Source organism: Propithecus coquereli, unplaced genomic scaffold (genome assembly GCF_000956105.1).
Source record: "Propithecus coquereli isolate 6110/MARCELLA unplaced genomic scaffold, Pcoq_1.0 Scaffold185, whole genome shotgun sequence".
NCBI lineage: Eukaryota > Metazoa > Chordata > Mammalia > Primates > Indriidae > Propithecus > Propithecus coquereli.
The window spans coordinates 2390941-2413048 of record NW_012143301.1 but is presented as its reverse complement, the minus strand read 5'-3'; the positions used below and the strand labels follow the sequence as shown (position 1 = coordinate 2413048).

At 35.7% G+C, this 22108-nt stretch overlaps 1 protein-coding gene across 1 annotated transcript in view; it reads right to left on the bottom strand.

The window, feature by feature from the left end:
* Positions 1 to 16217, bottom strand: part of USP38 (ubiquitin specific peptidase 38) — a 47033-nt gene extending 30816 nt beyond the window's left edge. Inside the window, 6 exon segments of the mRNA XM_012642730.1 lie at positions 150 to 343; positions 2117 to 2275; positions 5715 to 5816; positions 7547 to 7676; positions 13268 to 13403; positions 15008 to 16217. Coding sequence (XP_012498184.1) covers positions 150 to 343; positions 2117 to 2275; positions 5715 to 5816; positions 7547 to 7676; positions 13268 to 13403; positions 15008 to 15689 — 1403 coding nt within the window. The 5' untranslated portion in view covers positions 15690 to 16217.
* Between the last annotated feature and the right edge of the window lie 5891 nt (positions 16218 to 22108).

Genomic DNA, 22108 nt, shown 5'->3' with positions numbered 1-22108 from the left:
ATTTCATTTCTGAATAAGGCAATATAAGAAATGCTAACACATTTGTGCTAATGATAAGTAATAATGTATAGACAATTCCACCATCATACATTTCATTAGTATGCATCAATTTCTACAGTTAAAATCAAAATACTCAAATTTAAACTTACTCTGTGGCCATAAACAATGCCTGTATAACACTGTTCATATAACACGTATTTCCTAGGTTAATTAAACCAGTTTTCCCAGTTTCAGATTTTCCTGAAAGTCTAGCCAAGCAAGATGCCAAAGAATTGGATTGAGAAGTCCAGGCACTTTGATTGAGAATCAACTTAATCTTCTCTTCACTGGGCTTAGGAAAATCCTATAGATCATAAAGAGGAAAAACTGTTTAAAAAGTAAAAACTATTTTTGTTATTAAATTAACACCATAAAGAAGAGTCTTACATTGACATTTGAACTTTCTTTTCTCCCACTTAGTTGTGAAATCACTAATAGTACTTGGCAAGTCATCAAAAAATCAAATTACACTGCATAGCAAAAATAAATATCTCCTAATGGGCAGAGTTTATCAAATTGAAGAACATTCAAAAATCAGGAATTCCAGTCATATTTTAACAATTTATGTTCCTTATTTGCCAGCAAAATGTTCACAAAATAAAACTTAGAGGTCAGAGAGTATACTGCAGTGCTATGCAAAGGCAGTAGAATAAAGACTTAAATTAGTGCACAATTGAATAAGCTAAAAAATAAACAATTTGCTTTTAAATTTTATAATAAAAGTGTCCCCTTTTCATTCATTGCTTATATTTACTCAGTATTAACACTTAGAAATAAAAGCCCAAAGTAATTAGAGGATGAAAAATGAAAGCATCTAAGCACAATGACTAACTTTGAAAAAGAAAATTCAATCTCATGTTTAACCACATAGAAAATTATTACAACATACAGATTCTTCTTATCCACTTTGTGAAGTATGAGATAAAATTTTAAGTGTAAATGATTTCGAGCATGAGTAAAGCACTGGAGCATAAGGAAAGTTGGTAAAATCATCAGTGCCTTTTTGGACTGCTATTACCATTTGGTATTTGGTCTTAGAAAACAAACATTTTCTGAAGTAATTTTAATCTAATTTTTTTTGTTATTTACAGCTAAGAGTAAGTGCTTTCCTCGGGCTAAGAGTGAGTCCTTTGCTTCTTCTGAGCCTATATAAGTTATCAGAATTTTCAACATGAAAAGCACTGAAAAACTGATGAATGGCAATCAATTCACAAGTGTAACAGCTCAGCTTTCATCTGTGGGCACAGTGAGGCTGTAGAAAGACACTGACATTACTATCAAATCCATAACAGAATGCTCCTGTCCACAATTTACTTCTGAAGTGTCAAAGTGTCATATTGATTGTTTAACAGTCTTGTGTTGCAGGGTCAACCAAAACCAGTTTGATTTAGATATATAGTAAAAAGATTTCTATTAATAATAACTTCTGATTAAGTCTGGCTGAGTTAAGTTGTCTAGTTCTTTTGTTATACTCTGATTATACAATAAGTTTACTAAGAAGGTGTGCTTACTGTGACCCATTTTTCAACACAAACAGAATCAGTGCATTTTGGATCCACTGTCTATACAAAGTTAAAAAACAGGGTAACTCCACAAATAATTCAAGTAAAGATTCTATGAAATACAGATATTTGTAAACAGTCTATAGCAAAAATTGAATTAAAAATGGGAAGAAATCAAAGTTAAATCTTTTATTGAACTGCATTTCCTTGATTCTAACATATGCTTTACATATTTTAACATGTCTGATATTGGCATGCAAATTTGATGTTTATACTCATTTAATGTAGCATTTTTTTAATAAAATTTCCCCAAAGCTGTTATAAATTTAAAGACATGCCTTATAATTGATGGCATTGTAGAAATTAAAAAATATGGTTATTAATTTACAATGATAGCAAGCAAGAAAGAAGTAACTCCCTAAACATTAATGAAACCTGATTCTAATTGTATTTTTCAAACAAAAACTATATTACCATAAAATGGTAAATTGGATAGCTGGTTATAGGAATATTTTACCACATTCATCTATTACATCATGGTCTACAACTCCACAAATATTTAACTATCATCCTACCTTTATTGCCTCCAGAATAGGTTCATAGAGATCTGGAAATCCAGAATAATGATACATCATACAGTGTATCAATTCGGTTAATTGTACTAAAAAGGCTGTACTGGAAGGCAGACCATCACTTTTGAAAGAATGAACCAAATTAACTACATGAGGAACAATCTAAAGAGAAAAAAAGACAAATATTCCTTAATTTATACAAATTGGCAAATTTTCTAGCCTACAAATAGAATGCAAATGTTATATTATCAGCAAATACTTTTCTCTATGTTTAATCAGACTTTTTCTTAAAAAGTTATGAAATTAAAAATTTCTAGAATATCAAGGTAAATCTATGACCAGTTTTCACAGTCACATGATTGCAATGCCTTGGGTTGAAAAATGTCAGGACTATTAAATTATATTTACCAGATCATTCGATAGGAACAAATTTATAAAAAATAAAGCTAGAATTAGCTAAAGAGCTCCATCTAGTGTGAATTTTAAATTTTCCACTTGAAAGAATTATACATACTTTGCACATTAAAGTCTGTTTCAAGAAAGTCTTAGAAATAACTTTTCTATGTAACTAAAATTATAGCTCAGGTAACAAGATTATATTTAGGATAAGCACAGAGACGATGTCTTAAGTTAGAGTGGCTATCCTTACTCACAAACTCCATTTCCCACCTCCCCAAAAGAGGAGATGGTTCTAAAAATAAAGAGAATCAGAAACTTCTATTATTTTTAAGGAATTGGGGCTAAAAATAAAAGGAAAATATAAAATGCTCATTGCTCGTAAACATGAAGAAAACTGTTAATATTGATAATCAACACAATATTCTTTCATTGTAAAATGAGACTAAAAAGTCAACTGATACAGAGCCAATCACATATCTAAGAGGCTATTTAAAAAAATAAAACAAATTCTATTTTACAGAAATGGCTCATTCCATTAGCACTATAGCACATTAGCATATTCTATGGCACTATACTTTTTCCAATTAATTATAAACCCTAACCTGATACTACATATTTACACTTCTTATGGTATTATTAAAAGACATCTTATTATGTTCTATTTGTAGAACATTTTTTTGGTTGCTAACTCATGGTAAAAATGAAGTTACAGCTCTATTAGGATCATATCATCAAACAGCAATAACAGCAATTACAGTAATATCCCAATCAACTCCCTTTTTCTTCCCACAAAAACAACCATATTCTTAAATTAACACAGTGCTATTTTCATTCTGTTCCATCTAGCTTTACTTTTATGCTTGAGGTCTTAAAACATATTTCAGCTTTTACACTACCTTCTTACAATCTTATGTCCATCACAGGTATTGATGTGATCATAAAACTACCAGTTCCTAGTGAGTTCCCGCTACTACTATCATCTCTACATTTCTAAGCAAATCTAAATTATAATTGTCCCATTAAGCCACATCTATCAGATACTCTCCTGCTAAAATAGTCAGAAATCCAAAATTAGCTTCCTCAGAGGTGAAGGGAGAGAAAGAGATGGAAGAAAAGAGGAAAGAATTTTAGAAATGAGTAAATTTACAATTCCAAATAAATGAGTAAATTTACAATTCCAAATCTACCAAAGGCTTTTCCAGTGTAGATTTGATCTTTGCAATCAGGTTATATGGTTGTCTACTAAATCGTCAATATTATCATTGACAAGGAAATAAGACTTAGTTCTTCACAGTTATATAGACACACGTCCCAGCAGGCTGTTACTTTCTAAATGCTTGAAAGTTGATTTTTTGAAAAAGTGAAACTAAATGTTTCTAAACATTATTAGAGTACTCATTTACCTTAAGTTACTTTTTGAGGAAGTGTATAAAATATTAGAAGCTTTGATTTTTTTCTGTTTCCATTATTACTGTCTGCCATAGCATTTGTTTAAAATAAATTTTTCCACTTAGTAAAAAGCATATGAGAAGCTGCCTAACCCATAACAACATATATTATAATATCGATCTTAGTCTGCCCTAAAATAAACATTTAATATAATGAATTATGATGATGTTGATTCCAGATTATTGCTCATTTAGCAACCCCTAAACCTGAGTCCTTCACTGAGTTATTTGGAGTTATAGGTGATGTAACTACCACATGACCCACTACTACACGTCTAAGTTATTTTTAGCTGAGTAGAGGGTCAGGCTTTACACACTATTTAAGCAGTATTTAGGTCTTTGCTTTTAGGCTTTAGTAAGCCAGATCACAATTTTCAATTTAAGATTTAACTATTTTTTAAATAAATTATTTAATACTTGTTTATTTCAATAAGCCAAATATTTCAAATTCAAGTATTTGTTATTTCAACTACTTTTTCCAGAAAAAAAGCAATACGAGGTAAGGAGATATCTTCTGTCTTTTAAAAAACTGTGAGCAAAGAAATAGGTTTAGAGTATAACATAAGTGATCAATCATAGAAATTAAGGCATGTCCTCAATGTGAAGATCAATAAACATTCGAATGAACGATAAAGTTATGTTAGAGAATCTCTTTCCTAGAAACATTGAAAACAAAGCCTTTTCTCAAATTGCTAACACACAATTGTGCCTAAAGACAGGGACAAATAATTGATGTTTTTTTCCTTGGAAGACCTTGCTAGCACACTTGCTATACTGGCTCAAGTTTGAGTTTTGTTTGTATAACAAACAGATATAAGGTTATTGCTTCATGATCAAACTGCCAAAATTAGAGCAATTAACTGCAGAAATCACTCATCCTAAGTGATAATGTATAATGTGATAACCTGTTTGTGAGGTTTACATAGTACAAAGCCTGTGGATTTTCTTTCAGTGGAAATGAGGCATTAAGCAGCCTATGTGAGTATATGGTTTCCTGAAGCTAGTTATATTTCTAGCTAAAAATTAACAGTTGAAATTCTGCACTTCTTCATTAGTCTCCTCTAAATTTTGTTATGGGGCATCAGTATCCCTAAGATTTTTACACTGTGACTGTACTGACAGTAAGTTTCTAGTTCTATAAAATTGAGGATCAGACTTTAGGTAAAGTAGGTAACCAACACTAAGATTCTACTTTCCTGTCATGCCCTACATAGGTAAATGGATAGGTTGGTTCCCGAAAAAACATTTTGTCATTCCTCATCTGCAATAATTGATAATCAAATCAAAGCCAGTGATGTAGTTGGCTTACAGTGGTAGGATTGTTGATATATTTTAAAGGTAGAGTCAATAGGATTTGTAGGATATGGCTGAGAGAGAATGAAAAGCCCTACTATTGGGTTTATAAGGCAAGGACTGAGCTTTTCATGACTCTGAAATCCCAAAGCAGTCAATAGCTTTCAACAATTTTAATCCTTCTACACTGTTCATATGTGCAGCAGATAGCCGTCAGTGACATCTCCCATGTAGAGCAGTAACTTTCAATTGCCAATAGTTGTTCCAAGTGAGGCAGTTTTGGTGAGAAACAAAACAGTCTGAAAATATATTCCTTGGAGGGAAATCCCACAATCTCAATTTTCTAAATCATAAAGCAACATGAGAATTGTTAGATTTAGAACTAACCCACAATTTTTTCACAAATGTGACTCAATGTTAACCTAAATTTTAAAAATGAGGCTTTTTCTATGTAAACTTACCAAATGGAATGCCTCTGGAGAGTGCTGAAAACTAAGCAGCATGTGAGAAAGAACTGCAAGAGCACCAGGTCTCACAAGAGGAAACCAAAGTCGATTAAAAACCTTCAAAACAAGACAAGACACCCATCTTTAGAGTTTGTAGGAAAATAAGAAACCCAGTCAGTGGTTACTTTCCCATGGCTAAATATTTACGTGAATGTCCCCCTTCCTGGAAAGTTCTATCATAACATATGTTAATAAACTTTGGGAGAAGAAGAAAGTTAGCAAATAACATGACAGAGATCAGGGTAATGTAACGGCCTAAACAATTCATAAAACTCCCTGATTAAAAGAAAATCTGTCAAACTATATTTACACGGTGACAGCTCCCTGGTCTAGTATTCATTCAATTCACTAAACAATACTTGCTGAGCACATACTATTGCTTGACACTGTTCTAGGTATTGGGGACAAAACAGTGGATCAAAAAAAAAGTCTCAATCTTACACGGCTTACTATCTAGAGGATGGATAGAATAATAAAAAGTAACACATGGTTATACATGCTGCACAGAAATATAAAGCAGGGTATGATGAACAGGGAATGCAAGATGGCAAAGGGGTCCGTTATTTTATATAGGGTATTAAAAAAAACCCTTGTGAAAAAGGTGACATCTGACTATAAAACTAAAGGGAATGAGATAAGCCTGGCAGATACCTGGGAGAAGAGCATTGTAAGCAGGGAAAACGACATTGCAAAGGCCCCAAGGCCTATAGGCTAGTGTGCTACAGATACAGCAAGCAGGACAGAGTAAGTAAAATGACACGGAGGCAAGAGCAGTGGGAGATAGGATTAGAGAAGCAGCAGTGCGGCAGATCATGTAGGACCCTGTGACACTTATAGGGACCAAAGGCAGGAGCAGGGAGGCTACTGCAATCAGTGTAGCAAGAGATGATGATGTTGGACCAGGGTGGTAGTGAAGTAACTCATTAAAAGTGGTAGGATTCTGGATATATTTTAAAGGTGGAGTTAGTAGGATTTATAGGATATGGGCTGAGAAAACAACATTTCAGAGATGATACGGACTGAGAGAACAGTATCTCAGAGATGAGGATAGCTTCAAGGTTTTTGGCCTGAGCAAATGAAAAGATGGAGTAGCCATTTATTAAGATGGGGAAGACTAGGTTTGAAAGGGAATAATCAGGAGTTAGATTGTGGATAAGGTGAATCTGAGATTTAAGTATAGACAGTTAGATACATGAATATGGAGTTCAAGGGAGAACAATGAACTAAAAATATAAATCTGGCAGTCATTAAATTAGAGATGTTATTTAAAGCCATGGGACACCTATGCTGTGAGTATAGATTGAGAAGAAAGTGGACCAAAGACTGAATTCTAAGGCACGCTAAAAGTCAGAAAGATGAGGTATAGGAAATTGATATTCCAGTGACGTTGGACAAAAACCAGGAGAGTATGTCCTGGAAACAAGAGGGAGTGATCGACTGTATCAAATGCCGACAGGTCAAATGAGAAGAGGTCTGAGAAATGACCCCTGAGTTTAGCAACATTGGAAAGCACTGGCGTCAAAGGTAATTTTGGTTGAGTAATCGTGGTACAGCTTGATTAGTTGGATTCAAGAGAAAATGGGAAGCATATGTTTTCATATCAGATATTTGAAAACAATTATTTTCATTACCTATACTTAAGTGGCATTTTAAAAATTTCTAAAGCCTATTCAAAATAAAAACAAAAACATATTCAAAATTAGATGCTTTCAAGGAGATAACCCAAAGACAAAAATATTGACTATATGAGGCTACACATGCTAATAGATTTATATACTCCCACTTACCAGTTCTATTTTCAGCAAAGTAACATCTATCAAAATAGTAAACTTCTGGACAGCTGCCAGTCCTTTCAGAAGTGCAATTACCCATGTATCCACATGCTGAGCCAATGGCCAGGACAGCCAGTCAATCATTCTGAAAATTAAAGAAAAACAAAACTGTCAGTATTAAAAATATTTCTAACATTATTTAGTTAGGAATAATGAGTTACAGTAGATAAGCACTCACTTTATGAATAAATAAAATTTATGTTACTATAGTGGTATAGGTCGACTATTCCTTATCTGAAATGTTTGGGACTAGAAGTGTTTTGGATTATTGATTTTTTTGGATTTTGGAATATTTGCATTATATACTCACTGGTTGAGCACCCTAAATCCAAAAATATGAAATCTGAAATGCTCCAACGACCATTTCCTTTACCAGCATCATGCCGGCACTTAGAAAGTTTCAGATTTTGGAGCATTTCAGATTTGGGATGCTCGACCTATGTCAAGAATTAATTAGGCAAATTTACTCTAAGAAGAGCAGTTGAAATGTAGATATCTTAACTAAGACATATGGATATGAACCCATATTTCTCTTTCCTGGTGAGTACATTCTAATATGAAATACACTGTTAAAAAAGACTTTTGAATTGTGAAATAGTTATCTTCATCCCTTCCAAAATCCTACTATACGTAGACAACAAAAGGAAACTTCAAATACATATAAGGGCACTGGTGTGCAAATATCCTAATGGCCTGATTTTGCATTAATGAATGCTTTTCTTCTTGAATACCAACACAGTTTAATGGAAAAAAGACAAAGTAATATGGGGTCTGATGGAGAAACTCCCTAAAGTTAGACATCAAACATAATGAAGACTATATAACTCTTTTGTAAAGCAACTGGACCAAATGTTTATATAAGTTGATCCAGTAATCCAATTTTGTGGGTTATATACTTGGGAAAAGGTAGGGGGAAAAAAGAGTTTTTGAAGCCAGAGTGACTGGTTTAGAAATCTCAATTCACCATTTATTAGCTGGGGGACCCAAAATGTGCCTCATGTAAATTATCTAATCTCTTGTGTCTCAGTTTCCTCATCTGTAGATTACAGATAAGCATGCTTACTTTACAGAGCTGCTGTGAAGATTAAATGAATTAATATATAATAGTGGAAATATTCATTGTGAATGCTTCTCTTCTACCACATATTAATATATGTGGCAATAAATAAAAAATACCTTGATTATACGAATGTCAAATACAAATACTAAGGACATAAATATGTAACTAAAAGAGCAACTAACAAGTCAAAAGGACTGACATCTAAATTGATAGTTATTTTCACAATAGCTGTTCTATAACTATCAACATTAAGACTGGAGTGTTATCTTTATTAAGGTTTTTGCTTTTAAGATTAAAATGTCCCATCAGATATTAAGAGTGGTCCCAAAGTTCAAATGCATGTTAACTGCAAGTTATCTATATATTCCCTCCATTAGCTACATAAATTTTATTTCCTTTCTTGTTTTTCTGGCTTTTTCCAACAATGATGGTTATAAGTCATTAAAGTAGTCCTTGACAGCTATTCCACATTTTCCAACTACCGTTAGGCTGATTCTCACAAAATTTTGTGGACATTCTACATATATGGAGTAGGAAAGCAGAGACATACTTGCAGTTGGGTACAAAGAGTGTATTCACCGTTGAAAAATAAATATAATTTTCAAACCTTAACATTAAAACTGCTGATATTATGAAAGGCAACAAGCTACATTTAATTGTAATTTATGGAGAATAAATCTAACTTTCACTTTTACATGGTAGCTTGAGGGCTATTTCCAGTCTTCACTTTTATTTGTTCCAATGTTTTAAAAATTGAGAAATGTCACACAGAAAACTGGATTTCAGGCTTCTTTTGAAAAATCAGATCAAGCAAGACTGGATTCAAATTTCCTTGTGGCAACAGACAACTGGAGTTGAAGATCAGCTCTCTCTTTTAGAAGGTACTTGTGTACTCCATTCCCTGTCATTTCACTTACACCTGTCCTACTTCATACTTTAATGTTACCTGTCTGGTCCTAGTATGGTATTTACACTTGCATTTCTTTGGATTATAGAAAATGTCTGTGAAGCATGATCCATGTTATGTTGGGGAAGTATAGAGCATGGGGGAGTATAAGATGGGGAAGTATGGTATAAACAAGTATCAGTATTCCCTTCTGTTAGATTTTCTATATAAGAATAATTATTTCAGGTAGATTATGGGTTAGATAGGATCATGTAGACTAAACTGGAGATATAATACAAAAATTGAATCACTACTTCCCATAAAAACAAATAGGTAAAAATTAATTTCTGGATACATTTTGAAAATAAAATAAACTCCTAAGTTGGGTACTGTGATTGTTTTTGAAGAGTTTGAAAAATTAAGACTAAGAATACCAAATGTCAAGTAGAATTTCCACTTGATTTAGTAAGTAGTGGAAGTCACTGTAGTATCTTGATTGGAAAGGAAAAATTGGTAGATCTGGATGATTTAGAGAAGAAAAATGAATAACTTCTGGAAAAAGACCAGCTAGAAGACTGTGCAATAGAGAAGTCCTGATTTCCTCAAGGTGGTAGGGATAGAAAAAGTGTGACTCTAAGAAATGTCCTAAAAAAAAAAATCCAGAGGACTTATTAGTTATGCTAATCAAAAAGAATTAAAGTAAGGATGGTGCTGAAAATTGCTTAAAGGTTTGTGATCAGACATCTAGGAGAATTAGTGTCAATTGGGGTAAAAACAGTAAAAAAAACAAAAATAAAAACCAACATCAGGCTAAGAAGATAGTTCTGCCTCTAACAGAATGGCTCTAAACTCACTAAGTGAGAAACTTGACTACTCTGCGTTTGTTTCCTCATTGGTGACCATATGGTATGATAACTCTGGAACCAGATGTAAGTTTGAATACCAGACCCCCCATTTATGTATTATCTGAGTGAGCTTCGGTAAATTATTTAGCCTCTCAGAGTTTTCCACTATGCTGTGGGGCCAATAACAGTACCTGCTTTAAAAGGTTGTAGTTAGTATTAAATAACTTATGTCATGTAAAGAAAAATGTTAGCTATTATTACCTATATAATGAAAATGTTAAACCAACTAATGTCTAATTTCCCTTTTAGCTGTGAAGTCTATAATTCTCTGAATATTTCTATTTTACTAAGAAGGCGATATAATTTGCGATACATTCATCCCAAAGAGAAAGAGATTTTAGTGCTGTTATAGTCACACCGACAAAGGCATGTTGCTTCGAAATAGGACACAGAATGAGTTTCATTACACATATAAGGATGAGATAAGAGTGTTTCTTAAAAGTAAATGAACAATGAGAACTTTACAGAAAGACTCGGAAGTCAATCACATATAGATCGGAATTGACAAAGTGGTAAGAATATAGGAAGGAGGAAAATAAAAAGAACAGATAGAAGAAGAAATTCCTAACAGCATGGTGTCACAGGACTAGAATTTCAAGAACAATGAATATGAAGATATCAAGAAGATGAGAAAAAAGTATAGATCAAATATGGCAAGGGGGAGGTTACCATAAATTAAAAGCAGTGGGGGTAGTAGTCATACAACAGGAACAATATTTACATAGACTTTTCTCATATACAAAGCAATTTCACAAACTTCTGAAAGTTAAAGAGAGAATGAGCAATAACAAATTGGAAGTAAAATTACAGATAAATAGATTTAATTAAGTTTAAGAGCACAAGGAAGAAAGAATAAAAGTTAGAAGAAAAAGGCCTTCTTAAACCATGGAACAAAAAGGGGGAGAAGGTAGAGAAAATTAAAGTCCCCAGAGTTTGTGTTGTAGAGAATGAGATTAGTACACATGTAGGTTTTTGAGAACTCATGAAATAATTGAACATATGTTTATATGTTACCTTATGACTATAAATTTATAACAGGGCACAGAAACCATTTTGTTCCAAATCTTTATATTCCATTTAAATATGCTTAATACATACATATACACATACAGGAAAAAGTAGAAAAAAATTAAAAAACAAAAATAGGCAGGTATGAAACAAGAATAAGCAGATAGAAAAAGTTCAATTAGAAAAAAAGAGTTATTGAAATAAAGAAACTCAATAGCTGGAATAAACTCTACAGACGAGCACCTGTGAAGAGAACATTAGTGAACTGCAAGAGAGTACTGATATTCTTCCCCCTCAGATATCCACAAGTTTGCTTCTTCGCTTCCTTTATTATGGTCACCTCAATGAAACCTTCCTCATCTACTAATATCTTATTTAAAATTGCAAACCACTCCTCCACAACCTGTCCCTGCTTCTTGTTTACTTTTTTCCCCAAAACACTTCTCACTATCTAACATCCTAAATTATTTTACTTCTCTCATTTAATCAAATCTAAAACAAAATCAATTTTAAGATGCATAATTAGCTTATGTACCATTAAAGCAAGAAAAGTCACGTCAATTTAACTAGGACACCGATGACTGGGCATTTCCACATTTGAACATCTTTGAAATCAAAAGGCATAGTGGAATCAGTGAAATATGTTTATTATCTGCCTCCCCATTTAGAAAGTAAGCCCATGAAGGTAGATATTTTTATCAGTTTGTTAAAGGATTTTTTTTTTTTTTTGAGACAGAGTCTCACTCTTTTTGCCCGGGCTAGAGTGAGTGCCGTGGCGTCAGCCTAGCTCACAGCAACCTCACACTCCCGGGCTCAAGCAATCCCCTTCTGCCTCAGCCTTCCGAGTAGCTGGGACTACAGGCATGCGCCACCATGCCCGGCTAATTTTTTCTATATATTTTTTTAGTTGTCCGATTAATTTCTTTCTATTTTTAGTAGAGACGAGGTCTCGCTCTTGCTCAGGCTGGTTTCGAACTCCTGAGCTCAAACAATCCGCCCGCCTCGGCCTCCCAGAGTGCTAGGATTATAGGCGTGAGCCACCGCGCCCGCCCGGCCTGTTAAAGGATTTTTTGAACAGTGCCTGGCACTCACGGTAAGGGCTCAAATAAATGTGATTTGAATAAATGACTGAAAAAAGTACAAAAGTTATACCTAGAAATATAGAGTAAAAATGTAAGACATTAAGGATAAAAACAGAAAAGTTACCAGAAAAGCCTGACTACTCAAAAAGGAATGACGATCAGAATGACAGATAAATTCTCATCAGTAAAAATAGATGCTCAAAGACAATGCAGTATTATTTTCAAAATGCTAAGAGAAAATGGCTATCAAATTACAATTCTGTATCTTGCCAAATCATCTATTTAAGACTAGAAGACAAAAAAAAAAAATATTTCAAATAGACAAAGGTGAAGAGTGTATATTACTCATTGTGCCTGGCCGAAAGAGAAAGTAAAGTGTGTACTTACTAAGGAAAAAAAAAAAACTCAGAGAGGAAAAATAGGTTGCAGGAAACAATAATGAGCAAAGAAATTAGTAAAATACTGTACACTGATAATCAAACCAACTTCTGACTGTACAATAAGTGTATACATGTGCATATTTTGGAAATTAAAAAAAGGTAAATGGCTTTGTGAATTACTGGTATGCCTGCAGAGGCTATAAGGTAAATAATTCATTCCAATTAATTTGGAGAACATATATTCCATGACTTTAGTTTTAAACACATCTGTAATTTTTCATTACTCACAAAATACAACCAAATACCTCCCCTTCCCAAATCTACAATTACCATCTATAGTATCATGAATAAGTACCTGCAAAGGGCTTGGGTCATGCTTGCATCTTTTACATTTGGATCCGTAGTGAGGCTCCTGATGAGAACTGTAATCATCTGAAGAGGAATATGCTGCACAAGGCTTGCCAATGCTACAGAAGGTTCAAATGACGCATCTATTTTTTTAATTAAAAAGAAAAAGGAATATGGCAAGAAGGTTCAAGTAAAGTATTTAAGGAGAACAACACTTTATCACAAAAAAAAAAGGCATTGCAGCAAAGGTATTAATCAGGAAGCAGTTGTTATGCTACACCTCATGGGCTTCTAATGTACAAGAAATGTTAAATTTCAGAAATGAAAGATTAAGTGTGAATAGCAATGATCACTCATTCTATAGACAGAATACTGAAATATAAAAACTGTTACTTACTATGGCCATATTTAGCCCATAAGTTACTTTAATTTTTCACAATTTACTAATATCAAGTTATATTGTTGTGATAAAATATTCATTTGAAAAGCTGTAGTTAGACAAGAAACACAAGGTATCATTTCAATTCAGATCTTCCAAATAACTTAGCACTATTATAGTAGTCATTATATTGCTCTAAGGAAGATTTTAAAAATCTCTTAAAGAAGTAGAAATTAAGGTGAATTTGGGGGGGGGACATTGCTTAAAACTGTATCAAAAATTAATCAAATCCAAGATGAGCACCTTTACTGGTACAGCTGAAAAAGCTGGAGAGAACCTAACAGCTATGACAACACAGGCAGTACAAGTAAAATTACAGTAAGGAAAAAAAACCCAACTTGGATACTGTAAACATATAGTTGGCAATTCTTTCATAAATGTATTAAACTCATCAGAATGTATGGAATTTGTTACAACTCTACTCTTATTTCTGGTTCTTAAGATAAAAGGAGGAAACCTCCCTCACAAGTTCAATTTCAAATAGCCAGAGTCCCCACTGGGGGTATAATCAGGGAGAATGGTTCCAAGTAGAGAGGAAGTAAACTCGGTTTTGGGCCTATTATCTCACAACCTACAGACTTTAAAGCTCCAAGGCACAAGAAGGAATATAGAGGCACTGGTAAAATTCTTGGGCAAGAAAGCATTTTCTAGCCAAGCTATCACTTGACCCTTCCCTGCTTTCTGAGGATGCAGTTCATGGGCATAAAAACATCTACATATTTAAGTCCTCATACTCTCCCTTCCTTCATTCTACCTGTATCCACTTCTCACACACAATATTGTAGATAGAAAACGCCAATATTTAAAAACTACATAGTTAACTGGGATAATTCAGTAATTAACTACACAATCCAAGAATTCAAAAATGGAGGTAAAACTCATTACAACAAAATGATAGGGACATGTACAACAACAACATGGTAAACATTATAATACCATTAGTCACTGCTGAATAGAAGCTTTATATAGTAGCCGTCATCCTCAAAGCATTCCAAAGAACTGGAGCAAAGGCTAGGTAATTAAGCAACTTGTTTGGGACTAAAGGTCTTAGACCTAGACGTTCTCAACCTTTAAAATAGGAAAGCTGCCCGTTTTTATGGTACAAAGTGACATCTTGAACAAGGCTGTGGATGTGAATAAATTTTGGATGAGGGTATTAGGATTTGCTCTCACTTAAGAATGCTTACAGAGCAGAAAGCAAACATGGTGTGCGTGTGTGTGAGAGAGGGAGAGACAGAAAGAGACAGAGACACACACACACATATTCAATTTCCATGAGATAGTCTCCTTAAATATAATGATCCTTACCTGTGGAAGAGATGCTTGCAAAAACTTCTTGCAGGGAAGGCAGCAGTGTGGCAGGCTCAGCCTTCCAGATGTTCTGCAGCAAGTTACTCACTTTTGTCACTTGAGAGACATATTCCCGCAGCTCTCTCTCCTGGGTGGACACGCACTGGAAGTGGCCTATGGTTCGAACCAGCTGTTGACAGAAGGTGATGGACAATTTCCCTTTGGGGATGCATTGCACGAAGTCGGTCAGAAGGTCGCTCAGTCGGGCGCAGAGCTGAGGCTCCGGCCTCTCACATACAATCCGTAGCACCTCTACCTGCAGCAGGCTGAAGAGGTCCAGCACCGACGGACAGCTCATAATCAGCTTCAGGCCATTGTGAATGTAGTCCAGGATGGCTACGTCCTTTCTGTCCAGCGAGTGGTAGCCCTGCTGAAGGAGGCCCAACACGAAGGTCTTGCTGAAGAAGGCCTCGAACTCTGGCCGGTGGTACCGTGCGTAGGCCTCCAGCACCTGGTGCCCCACCTGCCGCTGGAAAGGGTCCTGGCCCTCCAGAATGAGCCGGGTCGTCAGGTCAAACATGGCCTCGCACTGCGCCTCGTCTAGCCAATGCTCCGCCGATTCCACCACCTTCCGCACAATCACCCGCTTTAGCGGCAGCGGATGCGAAGAACTCACCAGGCCCTCCAGGATCTTGTCCATTGTCGCCACGCTGCAAGGCTAGGGGTAGGGGATAAGGAGCGGACGGCGGCAGCCCCCAGCTGGAGCAGGAGAGCCCCGGGGCGGAGATGAACTTGGAGCGCAGCAGCAGCGTGACCGGCCACCGCCACTGCCGCCTCAGCAGCCACATTTATCGGGTAGGGGGGCCCATCCAAGCCGACGCGGGAGCTGGCGAGCCTGGGGAGCGTAAGAACCGACACCACCCACGGCTGGCCTAAGGCGCCTGAGGCCTGTACTCCGCCGCCGCCCCGGGCCCTCGATCCCTCTCAGCATCAGCGCCGAGGGGCCAGCGGGATCCCCTCTGGCAGCGTCTGCGGGCCCTCAGGGCCCGGGGCTGCGAGCCAGTAGGTGGAGGAAGCGCCCTCCGTGCACCGGGGCAGGTGCGGGCGTCCAGGCTCCAGCAAGTCGTGAGAAGGAACCGGCCCTGGGCTGAGTCAGGAGGCGCTGTCACGAAGGGTGCCGGGATCAGCCGGGAAGAAGAGACCGAAGCGAACACCCTTGACCCGGATTCAGAAGAGCCGGCAAACAGGAAGTGAAGAACTTAGGAACCTCCTGAAAGGCCCGCCCCTCCCGCCTCCCTTCCTTCCTCCCTGCTCCTCCTCTTGCACCCCAGCTTGTAGACTCCGTCCCCACTGTGCTCGGACCCCGACCCCCACCCGCCCTGCCCATTCGCGGCCAGGCGCGGCCGCCTCCAGTCGAGTTACGCGGCGACGCTCGCGTCACTGGAGAGCGTGTATCGAGTCACAGGCGGTGTTCCTGGCAGAGCGGCCCTCGTGGACGCCGTGTAGGTGGTTGGGACTCTAGGAGTCCCGCCGGCTGATCTCCGTCGTTTTTGTCTAGGTCAGGTTACTCGTGAAAACTCAAGAAAGTGCTGTTTTTGTAAAGTCCAAGGAAAAGAGCACTGGGGAGAAAGAAAGGAAAACTGAAAATTTGGATTGTGAAGTCATTCAGTGTCCTGGCTTGTTCTTCAAGAAATGCGCTAGTGTCCTACGATGTGGTTATTAAAGTAAGAACTGCACTGGCGGCGGTCAGACTTTTAGAGATGATCAGTGTCAGCAGGCCTCTAGCAAAGAACCAGTTAGTAAGCTTTTTTGTATCATATCGAAAGTTTATAAGCTGTCCAAAAAAAATGGGAGGGGAGTAAGGAAAATGTCAGGTGAGAAAGAATGAAAGTATTTTTATGCCTGCATTGTATAAAAGAGTACTTTGAAAATACCCAGGTGAAATTATCAAAATTTAATGTATACGTATGCTAACATTGAAAATGGTTTATAACAAGGAAGAACAGATGCAGTCATTATACTTGTACTCTTTCATTAGAGAGTTAAATTCTAGATTCACAACAAGAATTTAAACTTTAATCAGGAGGTCTTTACATTGGAAAATATTGCCTAATTATGGCCCTATTTGGGCTTGGTTAATGTAGTTGTGAAATCAGATGTTAATGTCCTGTAGTACAGATACAACTTTAAAGAAATAGTTAATTTAAAATGTCCAATAGAAAAATAAACAAAATTTTAAGTTGTTTCAGTTTACTAAATAGTGAGTTTTTTTTTTTTTTTTTACCAAGTTACAGCATTATACCAATATATATAACACATTGATTAGGGTAATCTTAAGAAGAATAACAATTCAGAGGAGATAGGAGCTAGGTAAAGGAGAAGTTGAGACTGAGTTGATTTGTAGAAAGGGAATGAAGGTAAAAGAGAAGTAAGGTAATTGATGGATCTAAAAGATAGTCACGTTTGAGGACAGGAATGACTTTGGAACTTTCCTTTTTCAAATAGGTAGAAGGTAAAGCTACAGAGAAGTTTGACTTGGAATAGTGCGGCATTGGAAGACAAAAATAATGGAGAAGGTAAAGTATTAGGAAGGAATGGTAGGATTGTGGATTTTAGGTAGAGTGGAGAAAATTTGGAATTAGCCTTTGTGCGAGGGAACCAAGGAAGAATGGAGATTGTTGAATAGTAGCAGTGGATTCCTCCAAATCAGACAGAAAAAAAATTGGTTAGTTAAAAAGTTGATAGTTTACTTTGAATTATGCATACTATTTTCCCCTTTCTGCTAATATTAAGTCTTGAGAAATTGAATATTGTAAAATAAGATGTCTGACAGAACATAATGTTCTGTTTTCAGTCTTTACAATACAGATAACATAATTTCATACTATCAGGCTTCCACAAGTGCCATTATTCTGTATTTTTAAAGTACTTTTTGAATAATAGATGCATGAAATAAAATAGGAGGTTTTTATGCCAAAATATTCAAAGCATATTGCCTTTGGTAAAAAAAGCATATAATATGCTCTTCTATGGTTATGAGATTTCAATTGAAAGTGGCCAACTTTATATAATTTATTTTATAGTAAACTAAAAGTTTCAGAGATCTGTGAAAGGGTTCTGTTGCACTGAGCCATGCCATTAATCATTGCATTAGTGAGTGCTATTGCTGTGGGGTTTAAGATCTTTGTATATTTAGCCTAAGGCCCCGTTGCTAATTAAATGGTTTTATAAATATATTAGATCTGAGAATGAGAGCTAAGAATGGGAGCTAAGAAAAAGCAAAAGATAGGAAATTATCATTTTTTGCACACCCTCTAAGTGTCTGATACTTTAAGTTCTCAAAACAGACTTTTGAAAGTAGATGTTAATAGCTGCATTTTATAGATAGCTGCATTTTATAAGACTGATTTCATGAGAGGTTAAATAAATATCCAAGTCTGATTCTAGATGCTCTATTGTTTCCACCATGCCATTAAGATGAAAAATGTGTTTGTGTGTTTGTGATAAGCAAAGAGAAAAGGCAGTTCCAACAGCAGTGGCTAGAGTTGGCCAACTGCAATAGCTTTATTATGAGGTTAACTTCCCGCTAGGAAATTTATATCACCTTATACAGTCAAAAGCAAACACCTGTATAGAGAGAGCTGTGATCAATAAACCATCATATGAAGTAATTGCAAATAATCCTTGCCTTTCAGATATGCAGTTTATGTACATATGCATTTTTTTAAATTGTAAAGAAAAAAACTGCCAAGAAATACACCAACAGCTTTGATATGGTGGATTTTTTTTGAATGACTTGTAGTGAATACCATGCTAATCTCACTATCCTATTTTAAATCCTCCAGCACTTCTCATTTTATTTAGAATAAAATGCAAATGTCTACCACTGACTTTAAGGCCCTACATAAAGTTGCTCTTGTGTCTTTTCCTACCACTCTCCTCCTTAGCATGTGAGCCACACAGGCCTTCTTATGGTTCCTTCTCAGGTCTGAATCTTTCATATTTTAGGACTTTTGTACTTACTGAAACTTTCTTTTCTGACTCCTGAAATTTAAATATCCGCTCAGTACTTATCTCCTCTGGAGGTCAGTTCCGAACTATCTACCACTCTATTATGTTGCTCTGTTTATTTCTTTATAGTACTTAACCACTATATGACATCAGCTTATTTGTTATTTAATTAATTGCTTACAGCCTTTTTCTGTCCTCTGGAGTCTAAGCTTCATGAGGTCAAAAAACTTAATTTTCTTAATCACCTCCATATCTAGCAATTAGAACACTATTTGGCATAAACTATTAATAACAATTTTTGAATGAGTGAATCTTTTTTTAAATGAAATGAAAAACGTTTAAAAAAATCCCAAGGAATCTACAAAATAATATCCAGAACTAATAAGTGAATTCAGCAAGGTCTCAGGATATAACATAATAGACAAAAATCAATTGTATTTTTATATACTAGCAACGAATACATGGAAACCAAAATTAAAATTGGTAATTGCTCAAAATCAAAACTACTTAGGTATAAATCTAATAGAACATGTACAGGACTCATGCTGAAAGTAACAAAACACTGATGAAAGAAATCAAAGAAGATCTAAGTAAATGACCATGTTCATGGATTGGAAGACTCACTATAGTACAGATGTTAATTATCCCTAAATTGATACACAGACTTAACACAATTTCTACTAAAATCCCAGCAAAGTTTCTTTTTTTACTTTTATTTTTTGTGAGAATTAAACCTCCAGCTGACTGAACTGACCCCCTCTTTGCCAAGGGGACCCCAGAGAAACCTTAAAAACTGAGTTCTTGGCCATGATGGGATAGGAGGTCAGACATGCTTCATTGTACTTCCTCTCTTTTGTGTTTAGACACAACTGACCAGTATTAATGTTAAAATAGAGATCATAGGACTGACAGAACATACTGTGTCAATAAGATACCAAATTATAAATGAGATCTAAGGTCATGTCAGGCAAGGCTTAAGTCATGCACCTCTATAGGTAAAAAAGAAACTATATTCTAGCTGCCACAAGGTTTTTTTTTTCTCTAGCAGCTAAAGAAGCACTGGCCTCAAGATATGCAATATGAAAACAGTTGCAGCTCATTTATGGTCAGATGCTGATTAACTAATCCCCTTGTTTCACAAGCCATAACTATAGCATTGAAAATTCAATAACTTTCTCCTGATAAGAGACCACTGACCATGGAGTGGTGCTGGCTGGTTTATAGAAGCTGCATATTTGAGTGACTTCATTTCCCTGCTTCACGTTATGATGTGTAGGGCCTAATTGTAATACATCAAAATGTAAAGTCTTCACCCCAAAGTGAACATGGAATGTTTATTCAGTATGCATGTGGTAGGACCCCCCTCATGAATATTCATAGCTCTTCCTGTAACCTGTTGAATATGTACACTTGGCCAAGGCATTCAGTATAAATTGCTGTTTCACCCTTCCCCTCTTGAAGTGCTTGCCTTTCGATCTCTGCCATAGGCCTGTTTCTCAGCCTGTTAGAATGGCCACCTTGCAGGCTGTAACCCTTTATAAAAGAAACAAAACTCTCCCTTTCTAAATTTATAGAGCTCATGATTTTTAGTTGATGTTAGATACAGACAAAATTATTCTAAAATTTATATGGAAAACAAAGAAACCAGAATAGCTGCAACAATTTTGAAAAGGAAGAACTAAGTGGGAGGGATCACTCTACCCAAATTTAATACTTCTTATGTACCACAGTAATTAAGACAGTGTGGTATTGGTAGAAAGATGGACAGATAGATCAGTGAAATAGATTTGAGTACCCAGAAATAGACCCACACAAATATATCCAACTGGTTTTTGGCGAGATTCAAAAGCCATTCAATGGAAGGAAGAATAGTCTTTTTAACAAATGGTGCTGGAGCAACTGGCTATCCGTAGGGAAAAAGAAACTTTGACATAAACCTCATACCTTATGCAAAAACTCAAAATGGATCATAGATTTATCTATAAAACATAAAACCATGACACTTCAGAAGAAAACATAGGAAAAAATCTTTGGTACCTAGGGCTTGGTAAGAGTTCAGCAGAAGCAAATGAATAAATTGGACTTCATCAAAATTAAAGACTTTGCATTAGTGAAAGATCCTGTTAAGAGAATGAAAAGACAAGATGCAGACCGGGAGAAAATATTTGTAAACCACATATCTGACAAAGGACTTGTATCTAGAATAAAGAACTCTCAAAACTCAACAGCAAAAAAACAAAAAGCTCCTTTGTACTTCAAAGCACAATGTCAAGAGTGTGAAAAGACAATTCATAGAATGGGAGAAAATATCTGCAAACCATATATCTGATAAGGGATTATACTAGATATATAAGGAACTTCTACAACTCAACAACAAAAACCGAATTCAGAAATGAGCACAGGACTTGCATGGATGTTTCTTCAAAGAAGATATACCTACCTCACAAATCTAGATCTTTGCAAAAGAAAAAACAAACAAAAAGAAGATATACAAAGCATGTGAAAAGATATTCAATATCATTACTCATTAGGGAGACACAAATCAAAACCATAATGAGATACAACTTCACACGCATTAGGATGGCAATTATTAAAAAATAAAACACAAAACAGTAGAAAATAGCAAATGTTGACAGGAATGTGGAAAAATCATGCATTGCTGATGATAATGTAAAATTATGTAGCTGCTGTGGGAAACAGTTTAGTGGTTCATCAAAAAGTTAAACATAGAATTACCATATGATTTTGCAATTCCACTTCTAGGTATACATCTGAAAGAATTGAAAGCAGGGACTTAAACAAATATGTGTACACCAATGTGCATAGCAGTTATTATTCACAATAGCCAAAAGGTGGAAACAACCCAAATTTTCCTGAAGAGACGAATAGATAAAGAAAATGTGACATAAATACAAAAGAATATATTATTCAGCCTCAAAGGAATGAAATTCTGATACATGCTACAACATGGATGAGCCTTGAAAACATTATGCTAAGTGAAATAAGCCCTTCATAAGAGGACAAATATTGTATGATTCCACTTATATGAGGTGCCTAGAATAGTCAAATTAGGGGTTTCCAGAGGTTGGGGGGAAGACAAATGGGGAG